A 12,491-nucleotide genomic window follows, 5' to 3' on the forward strand; every position below is an offset into this window, starting at 1 on the left:
GCTTACGGACACTATTTAGATAAGTGTAGATTATATAAATACATTATCCTAAGATAACAAAATCTCTATAGCGCGTTATTTACACGCTGAGGGTAGGCACAGAATAATTTAAATAAAAGTAGTAGCTGAGAAAAGGAAAGAAGGAAAAATAGAATTCATTTTTCCTTGTTTTGTGATAAACTACTATGTTTTTTTATGAAGGGAATAGGGACAAAATCTGTTGTTACGAATTATTCTTTAATCAAAAAATTTTAGTGACATTCCTATCCCTATTCGAAATATTGTCGGAGAGTTCTCAGGTGTAGCAAACTTAAAATTTGTTTAAAGACCTGTTTTATCACATTTTACCAAACATTTTATTCAACAAAGTCATTTAGTCAACAAAGAGGTTTGCTTCAGGTCGGAGAATGTGGTGCCCACATCAAGCACATCAAGGAGGAGTGGAACGGGAACATATCCTGCGTCCTGCCACCGAAGTCCGGTAGCATTGAAGTAACTGGCACCATGCAGCTCTTGGTTGCAAGTAAGTACAACTACCTCTTTTACGGATATATACATAAATAACTAGAATAATAAAATACGTAAACGAATAATTGAGTAAGGGGTAATTGAAGTGGCAGTTTAAAAGTAGAAGAAGCATTAAGGGTCTAAACTTCAGACCTCGGACCCGCAGGCGAAACAACAAAAAAGGTTGTATTAGAAGGTAATGAAATAAAAAGTATCGTGTACATTTTTAGTATCGTACACGAAATGTAACCAAACAGTTTATTAATATTACAGACATATAAACTTCGTAAAAAAATTGTTAGCCTTCAGTCTTTTGAATTTTTGGTTCTACAAGATGTTCTTGTTCCAACGATGTTTTTCATCAACAAACCTAAGTCAGAACACAAATCAAATTAATCTTTAGTACCCGATCAGCATTTATAGCCGATGTTAAATTTAATAAATAAATAATAGGAAATAAAGACGGACAAAGTTAGTAACTAAAGTTGGTAAGACTTGTAACATTAATTTACAAAGAAACTTTGTTTTCAAAATAAAGCGATGAAAGAAATTCTCACCTTCATTACAGCGGTCATTAAAAAGTTAATATACGGAGAAAGTTTCTAATGAAGGCTAGTGTCAGTAAATTTTCATAAACGAACCGTTCTAAGCGCTGCACCTGGCCCGTATCTACGATCTCTTTCTAATTTCATTCTGATTTTTTTTTTAAAAATAGGATGATTACGAAAACAAACCTCATTGAGTTGGTCTAGGGTTTTTTCTGATTAGGACACATTGTGAACCCTCGTTACCTGTTAGTTAAAGGACAAAATTATACATGGGTGTTTGATTTGGTTACCATTTTAACATTCATTGGTATACTGGCATTTTTTTCTTGACATGCGAAAAAATATAGAAATATTGGTGTAAACAATGTGGTACATATAGTATCTGAAGTATGAAATACCGCCTTGTACATGACAGGCAGTACAAGCGTTCTTCCAAACCTATCGCTTTCTGTAGTGTAAGTAATAATGCAACCAATCCAGCCGAACAGCGACAGTTGAGGTTCATCCTTCTTGGACGTCCTTTAATTGATAGAAAATGCTGAACGTGGATTAAATGCCCAAGCCAAAGTCGCCTATCGGGGTCCTTGCGCCTGATTACTTCATAGAGCTTTTGCCCGTGCAACATAAGTGTTTCGTATCCTTCCAATCTCGTGGAAAGTCTGTGTAATTATATATATAGTATTAATAATCATTATATATATATATATATATATATATATATATATATATATATTATATATATATGTGTGTGCGTGTGTGTGTGTGTGTGTATGTGTATATATAAATAGAGTATTAATAATCATTACTGATGCAACTAGTAACTTTCCATTACAAAAAAAAACTTCTACTAACCAGAAACTGTTAATACTTACTAGTTTATTATTGAATGGTCCGAAGAAATAAGTCTAACGTGTGACGTTATTTCCAGGGGCCCCAGGCGATCCGCAACTCATCGCGCCTCCGCAGCCGTCGTTCAAGGAAGGTGACATTTTCGTGGCGCAGTGCATGGTTCCCAATGGACGACCGGCCGCCAAAATCACCTGGTTTTTGGGTAAAACATTTTTTCTTTTTTATTATTATATGAGTGTCGTTTTAACATATTTATGAAGTAAAGAAGCAGAGCACCGTCACATATACAAACTAGATAAAATAAGTAACACAAAAAATAACAGCAGATACAAGAATTGAAAATAAAGTAAATATTAAACATTAAAAAGTAAAAAGGAAAATATGATCGCTTATATTAATTTTTCCACAAATCTAAGATATTGATTAATTTTATTTTATAGATTATGGAGAACGTACAATTAACACACATATATGATAGAATGTCCTCTATATATCATAAAATAACCTTTTCGACTGATGCAAGTGAAAAAACAACCAGATGTTGAAAAACCTTACTCATAGTACTTTCATATAATCATATTATAATAACCATAAATAGTTCCGCCAGTATAAGACTGAATAGATTATTTTTCCGGTTACACATAGAAGTTTTAATTGGTTTTAATAAATTAGACTTCTTGTAAGATGAAGTATGTATTATTTTATAATTATAACTTTAACACGGTTACAATAAGTACAAGTACAGAACTATGAAAGTACGAAGCTTGAAAACTCAATAGATGGCGCTATTTGTAACAATATGGAGATCGAGTGTATAATATTTATCACAGAACATAACTTATTTCCTTAAACCTTGATCTTTTATACAAACAAAGATACTTCGTTAATAATTTACTTTACTTTTCTTTTTTGTTTATATATGTTTTTGGCTATAATGAATTTAACATATAATATTTAATTTTTACCGTTTACATAGAAGCTAGCATAATTATGGCTATGGAATAGAATTTAAATTTGGTTAAATCAACATAGAACTAATAGTCTCCGTGTTTATAGATGAGGAACAGTTGCTCGCGGGAACCCACCAGCCGGTAGTGACCTCGGAACCTGGCAGTGACCTGCAGACCATTCGGCAGAACGTGAGCCGCGTGCTGACGGCGGACGACAGCGGCAAGCGACTCGTCTGCCGAGCGGAGCACGAGAGCCTTGATAAGCCTAAGGAAGCCAGCAGGCAACTGCTCGTACACTGTGAGTGGTTACATAACCGTATTGTCTATATCTTTGTGAAAACCGATTTATTATTATTATAGAGTTCAGACTATGGAGCGGCATTTATTCAGAAATGTTGAACCTATTGTTAGTTAGCCTTGTAAGAATGTTATAAATTCATCAAACTCGTCAATGACTTCCGACGGAGCTTTATTTTTATGTAGAAACACAATGGAAATGTATGGCTACGCACTTGTCCGGGTTGAATTTGATACTCCAATTTCAGAACCATTCGCCTTGGCATGGCTGCGGCTTGGAGTCGAATCGAGATGCGGCCCTTGTACTTTTCTGAGTAGAACAGGGCAGTGTCGTCTGTGAACATGGCTAGGCCGATTTATGGATGCTTTAGTATATCGCTATTATATAGCGAGAATAGTAGTGAACAAGCAAGTGCAGCGTTGGTCGTCCAATAACAAGGTAGACAGACGACCTTCTTAGAGTCATTGGAAGAAGCTGGATGCATGCCACTTTCACCGGTTTTTTTTTAAAGTAAAAAATCACCAATATCTATCAATAAGCTAACTGTATTGATGTACTTCATACGGATAAACATAATAAGTTACTGATTTATTTCAAGATTACTTTGTTAATACAATGATTACCTACCAAAAAATAAGATTCTTTTCTTATAAACCATATCTTTAGTAATAATGTCATTAATCAAAGACACATTAAAAGAAAAAATCGCATTTTTTTTTAAATTGGCTTGACATGTTTTAAAACCAAGATTTTGTTTTTAATTTACTTTGTGGCGTATATGGGAGAAGTGTTTTTCTTATTGTTTTCATCCACAATTATTACAATTTATTCACTCCAATAGAAGTTTTTATACTTATGAAAAAAAGTATTAACGGAATTGATGTAGCCGTTCTCGTGCATACTAAGGAACATATTTAGCAATACATTTTATTTAAATTAAGTAGTAAAATGTCTGTAAATATTAATTACCTAAATGTGTTATTTTTGTTAAGACCCTCCGAAACGTCTGGACGACAGCCCCAGCATCACGATCTTCGGGCTTAAGATATCTGCAGAGGGACGTCTCAACGTAACAGTGCGAGCGAACCCGCGCCCTCATGCCGAGTGGACCATCGGAGACTTGAAGTTGTCTGCGCCACAGAAGAACGACGACGCGTCCATTGAGGCCCTCGAGCCCGTGCATTTGGTAAGGCCACTGAATCATTACAAAAATTGATATTCACTAATCATGCGGAAATAATTTCTCTTCGTTGTTTTTTTCAATTTACTTCCTAAAAAAGATTTTTAACTTGATGAAGCTATAAAAGTCTTTTTTAGTATAATTGGTGCCATATAAATGTTAAAGCTTTAAAAGTATTGCATTCTGCAACCAATCCAAGACTCAATGGTTTCAAAAATAATAAATAATGTAATGATAACATAATAAAAAAGCGTTTTCAAAATTCTTATAATTACATATTATTAAAACTATTTACTGTTATCCTATCCGTATTCCAATAGAAAAATTAATTATGATAACATATCTCAGAGAAATCAATTTTAACAGAGTGATTATAATTACTATACATTTTGATAGAGAAGGCTTGAAAATGACATTCATATATGTATATGTGGATTAGATTTTCGTAATTTGTTTTCTGAGTTACTTTGACTGATTATCTGATGGTGTGGTATATAACTCTTTCGTAACTCTTTCTAACTCTCTCGTATTTCTTAAGGATGTTTTTAAAGATAGTTATCACTCCTCAGGGCGGTGGGTATTTCAATGTGACGCTGGTGCTCGCGAGGGTGGCCAAGGAGGACGTAGATCGCACTTACTACCTGACCGTCACTAACGACCTGGGTCGAGAAGATTTCTCAGTCCGTCTCAGCACTATGGACGAACCCGCCGGTGAGTTGAGATTTTTTTTTTCGATTATATCAAATGTGTACTAGACACATTTAAAATTAGCCTTTAATTTACATGAAAAAAGTTCGAAAATTTTATATAAATAAACAAATAATATATTTATTTTATTTTCAAAATGCACTTTTACACATGTATAAAACCACTGTTATATTTCCACAGCTCGTAAAGCAAAATCTTCGTTTTTGATAATCGATATATATGGTAAGAAATTACATTAAGTATGGTAGTTTTCGATGAATGAGTATGTTCTCCATTTTTATTATTTATTAAATTTATCGGAGATCCCTAGTAAATAATTAGTTTCGTAGACTACTTGCCCCTTTTAGATATATAGCGTACATTTACTGTGTTATGTCGACTAGGTTTCGTTTTTGCATGTTATAATTATATCTATTTGTTTTGTTTTTAATTTGTTCTTAAAATAAATACTATTAACTACCGCATGTAATCTGAACGTAAATCTGTTTTGCATCTGTATACTATATAGTCGTGTTTAGTTGCTATTTATATCATGTCTAATATGTTTAAGCATACAAAATATGTGTCTTATCTAAAACTCCTTTGTCAGTTGCTTGGTACTGTTTATTAGTATATGTCAGAGGTGGCCAAACTGCGGCTTGCGGGCCACATGCGGCCCTTTGAACGATTATTTCTGGCTCCGATTGATTACCGAATTATTTTAATGTTTAAGTTTATATTACCTACGTCAGCTCTTCGGAAATGTAAGCAAATTACTGATTTAAATAATAATAATTATTATTCTATCATAAAATAAGCGAAATCCAAACACCGATCATAATTAACCGGCATATTAGGAATTATTAGAAGTGCTGTCATACGTGTGCATATATAACTTAAATATATATTTTGTACTTTTGTTTAAATAATTACATTTAATAATTTTTGTAAAAAAAAACATTCTTTTGCTTTTTTTAAACGCGTATTTAATTTCGCTCGCAAAAAAATTTAAATTTCGAAAAATGGCACGCACTATCAAAGAGCTTGGCCACCCCTAGTATATGTATTTACAGATATTTTTTTAATATTTTTGTGATAAGACTTCGAATTGTTGTCGATGAAAATAAGACTGGAAATGTTTTTTACTTTAATTAGTACTCAAACATGTAACGACGGCATGATGTCTACTGAACTGATTTTGGCACGTTTCATAATATTTGCTTATTTTTGAGTACCAACACTAACTTCTCAATAATTATATACAAACAAAAAAGTTAATTTTCTTTCGTATTTTTGTATCTGGTATAAGAAAAAATAACGTAAAAACTTTGAAAGCATGAGGTAAGAATAATTTTCATGAATAAATTAATAATATGAATATTTTTATACCGTATCCCATTCTTAAAAGAAGAATTAGATTAAAAAGTTGTGTTGAACAAATCTTTTTCCTATCGATTTACAATTTATCCTCATTTAAATATTTTCCACACAGGAGGGACTTAAAAAAATTACCAAATCTCTTTAAATGGAGGATTTTAATTTCTTTTCCAATACATTTTATTTCTATGTGTTTAAACTTCTTCCTTGATTAAAAAAATCTTTACAATGCGTATTTCTCATTTTCGACACAAAGACGATTTCATTTTGTGATAATTTTTAACTAGCGTAACATGGTTTTCATCAATTTAATAAATGAATAGTAATAGTGAGATTAGGATGTGTTTACATGAGGGCAAAATGAGTCCACTTTCATTTACACGGTGCGGATGCGTTTCTCTTATATTTAAGTTGATTGTGCATGTTTATCCTACGACTTTTTTACACTGAATTTGATCAAGACAAAACAAAAATTAATGCAGACAATACAAATTATAAAATTGGAATAATTATTTTTTTATTATTTATGTAATAAAACCAGAAACTGAATAGAAATAATCAATAAGATAATGAAGAAGTTTTGGTTAATGTTGTGTAAAATAGTCAAGTGTGAACGCGTTTTCTTACATCTATAATTTTTGACGCTCTGTACAATCATCTATCATCATTTTATTTGCTCACAAAAGTGTGGTTAAGTAAGTGGTATATTTTGTGCGGTGAATATAGTGTAATCTTTTTTATTTTGAATCTAGGTGTGGAGTTGGAGACTGGGGCTATTGTGGGCATCGTGATTGGAGTCCTGGTCCTATTGATCGCCATTTTCCTCATTGTCTTCGCCAAAGCCACCGACAGGTGGTGCTTCGCAGGTCAGTTATTTTGAAGCTATTGTTTTCTGTGTAATGACAGATATGCATTTATTTAATTAATGAAAAAAAAACTGAATTTGAATTCTTTCAACTTATGACTATTTATTGTTCGTTTGATCACAACTAACGGAAACCTAAAACGGCGCGGTTTCAAAATAATTTTTTTAGAGACCGCACTGTCCTGTTTAAGCTATTGACTATAAAAAATTACCTCAGTTTTTAGACTTTGATTTTTAAGGTCTCTATATATATATATTTTAGGAACTTGTTGGTACGTCAGTTAGTCAATAGCTTACCTACCCCAATGATGCATTTTGTGATTTGAGTATGCTTCCATTGACGCTTGGTTACCAATTTCGAGTACTTAGGCATGCCCTCTAATGCTATTACTACGTAAAAATACAACGGACTAATATGTACGGATATCCAACAGGCTCTGGGGCAGTTGGTCGATAGGTAAACACAGATATTATTTAATCACATCAAAACATCACGTTTTACAGCTTGCCTAGAATACAACATACAAATACATGGAGTGGGCGAATCATATTTCTGCTTACAAATTATTGATGAAATTTATAAACAATTACAACTGACCGTATTTGTGATTGCGTTCTTCAGATGTTTTTAAAATTGTGACGTTTACACTTTTGAGGTTATTAATAAATATATAATTATTAATAAATAAATAACAAACCAAAATATATTTTAATAAAATATATATAAAGATAAAATTTTGATTATTATTTTTGACCGACTTGGTCTTTTAAAATAAGACGTGTTGGTGTTGAATTTAATATTTCATTTCACAAATACGGTTAGTTTCCAAGCTAAAACCTTTTTTCGCGCCTAAATTATAATTCAATGACAATGAATTTGTTTTTTTATAATTTTATTCGAACCCATTTATTGCGTAGATTATAAATCCGTTTGCGTTGATATGGATCCAGTAGAATTGTTTGGCTGTTCGTAGATTTAGAGAATAAGAAGTGTAATTTGGCAGTGTTTTTTTTGCAAAATTGACCCTGTGCTTCTATTGTGTAGTAGACATATTTAAGTTGGATACAATTGTTGTTGTGAGGTTAAAACTGTGATTTTTGCTGCATAACAATATATTAAGCGATCAGGACCCTATACAGAATCGATTTTTTTATTTAATGACTGTGCATGATTTATATAACCCATTAAGCGCACTTAATGGTGGATGGTTACTCTATATTTTTTATTTCTTGTTCTTATTATAAAGCATGGTTGCATTATGATATGCATGATTTAACTTTATTTAATATATGTTATGTAAGTCTCATCGATTTTATTTTGGTTAAAGGTGTAGTGTTAGACTATTATAAATACTATTTTTTTGGTTTTGTTTTTCTAAATATTTTATTAGATACACTTTCGTAGTTTTAACATTCACGGTGAAGGCCATATTATTATGTAGGTGTAAGTGAGAATTGTGTATAACATTTAGTTGCTAGTCTAGTGAATTTATATTTTGGTGTGTATTAATGGTTTTAACTATGGTATAATGCATGGTAGTGCCACACAATGTAAAGTAAAATAAAAATAATAATAAAATTTAAAATCATATTAAAATAGTACTTAAAACTGAAGTAAATTTTAACTCATCTGTAGATATTATAGAGGAAAATAAACCTAATTGTAACCGTTGAGTACCCGTCGGATGCTATTTTCGTTAATTCTTTTGTTCAATCTAAGATCAGTCTGAAACTTGAAGCTGCCTTTAATTGCCGACCCTTTTAACGCATTTGGTTAATGGGTTCGCCCCAATTTTGGAAAAATATTGTATACATATATGCAATGAACATTTTTAACAAAAAAAATGTTTTCGCAGTCATTTGTTTCAATACAAGAACAATAGTTAAATGTTGAAAAAAAATACAAAAAATTAATAACAAATAACAAATAAAATTCTACCGTCATCGGCAAATTATATGTCCTAATAGTTTTTAGTTATATATACAAAAAATAGGCCAACAAAAGCGTATATCTATGACCTAATGAGTTTCTTACTGCGAAATATAATGGTTGTGATCACGGCAATCATTAAAGTCATTTAAATAATATAATTATAATGTATTATGATCTTATGTTCTATGATGGTTGAAAGGCCTCAATCTTTTAAAAATAAAAGAAATAATAATAATTATAAGAAACAGATATCAACAATCTTATCGAATTCATTTTATATAAAAAATCAGTTTAAAACTTTTTTATCTAAAAATTAAAAGCATCCCCGACAAGGAAGATAAAGTCACCTAAACGCCTATAGCGGTTATGTATAAATAGTCATGATCTCGGGCAACGTAACCCGCTCTCTTCTGTCACGTAGGCAACAAATACATTAACGCGCACACGTCACCACCAACAGCTTCTCCCACACGACCCTCGCTCCCCACTGTAAATTTCACTGTTAATAAAATAGCAGCTAACACTAAGCATAATGCTTATGACTTGGGGCGTCACATGGGTGTCCTTGATCGCTTAACGTATTGGTGTGTGGCAGGGCGGTCGCACCGCACCGACATCCCCGATGGGGCCGATTCCGAGGCGCCTCTGCCTCCTCACGACGACGTCAAAGGCTCCGAGAACCCCTCGCACGACCACGGCGAGTACATCAGCAATGGGGACACGAAGCACCCCGAGAAGAAACCAGACACTGCCGTCTAAATCGTAAGTTGAAACTGTCGCTCGGACGCGTTGAAACTTTCGAACCAACGACGTTACGTCGATCCACTTTAACGCGTTTTAAATAAGTTTTTAAGCTCCGAGGGACAGTTTTGAACGATTAATATAGCGAGTACATTTCGGATTTGCATATATTGGTTTCTATTGCCAGATAATTTTCGATATATTGTTACTTATTCCTGTTAGTAACTGCTGACGAGAAATCGTTTATGCGATTTTCAATTTTTAAAATTTTACAATATGCTGTAATAGCTACACTATGAACTGTTTGCATCTACTGCCGCTTTTCGAAATAAATGTGCGATAATATATTATATGTATACATAAATATTTGTCTTTTTCTCATGTTGTCACCATTTAGAATGTTTACGCAACAATCGAGGGGGAAGCCATGCGTAATTCTTCACCATTATTAATATTTGTTACCTCTAAGTACTTGCTAATAACGGCACGTTTCTGTAACACATTGTAAGCGTGTAATATAGTACTTAAAGTGAAATAAAACTTCTCCTGAGGCTGCAACGAATCTATTGCAAAGTTCATGTTCACCCACTACTTAAATAAGGATATATAACCTCTTGTAATGTTGATAAAAGATGACATATGTGTTACAAAAATGTTCATTGTGCCATAAATAAATAAACAGTGTGTTTATATCTATAATAACATAGGAGCAAGTATAAAGGTTACATAAAAACTGTTATTAAATTTGTCTTACTTCACGAATAGAGAAACGTATGACTTTTTACTCGATTGCACTTTTAGACTAAATACTGTTTTTGATGTATTCGTAGTTGAATTTAAAATAAGAATCTCGTTAAAATAATTAAGAAAATATATTACTATTATATTACAACGAAGCCCAACGTGAAATGTAAGGTTAGACAGTCGTTCCCCTAATAATGTCTCCAGTGTAGTTATTTATGCTGCTACTTAATACAGAATGTGTAGTAAAAATAAATTTTACACTAATTTTTCAACTTTATGGATTTTATAATTGTTTCGCGATGTACCGCTTGCGATTATGTATGTTTTTACACAATAGAATTTTTACAAAATGTTACAATACCGACCATATTTGTTCATTTTTTATCTGTCAACCACGTGACGAAATCGTACATAATTATGTTTAATTTTAGGTTAGGATTGTGTTCGTACCACCATATTTTTAAACTTTTTAGTTATTTTTTGTATATAAATTGTAATAGAATCAAGCTTCAACATTATAAATTAAGTTTCCTTAAGTGACAATATTCTTGTTAATAAGAAAAGAATTAATTACATTTGTGTAAACACGGACGACGGCATGGTGTTCAGCAATCTCCTTTTCCTGTACAAAAGACGTCAAAACAATAATTTAAATTGTTTAGTTTGTTAAGTCACCATCATTGTGATTTTTTAAGTATTTTGTAATTAAATACATTATATTTTAAGAATTATTTTTTTGTACCAGTTTAGTTTAAGCTTCGTAAGTCTGTAGAGTAATTATTTTTTGTATCTGTCAATTACATTAAAATCACTGCCATTTTGCACTTTGCCAAAAAGTACAGCTTTGAACATTAGGCTCAATTTTAATTTTATACATTGTAGTAATTATAAGAACTGTCAAATTTTAACAATTAAACATTAAGATAAGCTGCTTATCCGATTTATATATGATTCATTTATATCGATTCAACCTATCCATTAATTTATAATTCGATTAAATTACGATTATTTAAAATTCTGTGTATAGAATTTTCAATTACAATTTTATATTCCTATAATAAAATATAGATGGTTAACATTTTCTATGACGTATATTTTCCTGCTCTATTTTGCATATTATATCTATGTTTTCCACACACATAATTATTTTCACAATTCGTTTCGTTTTTAATATAAATGAGCTTATAAAAGCAAACCTTCACTAGCCAATTTCATATTAAAATAACGAATAAACGTCTCAAATATTATCTTATAGGAATGTTCGAAAAATAAATGCCAATCTTATTAAATAATTAGTCCAAATATAATAATGGGAAATTTGCATAAATGTTTATAACTATAAATCTCAACGTTAAATGGATAATGATGAATTATAATTGAATATACCGTATTTATTAAATAAATACCGTCTTGTTTCATTTATATCCTCGATAACAAATAATCTCGAGTCTTTTATTCTTGACTAAGCGTACGGAACCCTGGTTTTCTAAAGGAATCGTTATGAATATTTATTAATTAATGCAACAGTATTTCTTTTTTTAACGGACTGCAACGAGGTTCAAGTGACTTGTGCAAAGTCAGCTGGTGTGCGCGGGCGCAGTTGGCTATTAGCTCAAACCTCGTGTAGTTACCAAAGCACGAGTATTTCTGCAGTTGCCTCGAGCCGCTACATTCTACTGTACTACCGAATCGGGAGGCCATCAAGTTCTAAGATCGCTTAGACAGACGCTTCGTGACCTAGTGCAAGGGCTCAAATCACATAACATAAACAAAAGGGCTATCGATTTAATGAGCAGATAACAGATACGAACT

The 12,491-nt window shown here is 32.0% G+C and overlaps 1 protein-coding gene across 1 annotated transcript in view; it reads left to right on the forward strand.

The window, feature by feature from the left end:
• LOC137922758 (fasciclin-3-like) overlaps positions 1-12,491 on the forward strand; it is a 279,320-nt gene that overhangs the window by 258,652 nt on the left and 8,177 nt on the right. The window contains exons 5-10 of the mRNA XM_068765816.1: positions 400-523; positions 1,984-2,106; positions 2,961-3,152; positions 4,145-4,338; positions 4,902-5,043; positions 7,149-7,262. Coding sequence (XP_068621917.1) covers positions 400-523; positions 1,984-2,106; positions 2,961-3,152; positions 4,145-4,338; positions 4,902-5,043; positions 7,149-7,262 — 889 coding nt within the window. The remainder of the gene's footprint in view (positions 1-399; positions 524-1,983; positions 2,107-2,960; positions 3,153-4,144; positions 4,339-4,901; positions 5,044-7,148; positions 7,263-12,491) is intronic.

This window comes from Battus philenor, unplaced genomic scaffold (assembly GCF_028537555.1).
Source record: "Battus philenor isolate CCGP_79_NKW_IND1 unplaced genomic scaffold, ilBatPhil1.0.hap1 SCAF_20, whole genome shotgun sequence".
Lineage (NCBI taxonomy): Eukaryota > Metazoa > Arthropoda > Insecta > Lepidoptera > Papilionidae > Battus > Battus philenor.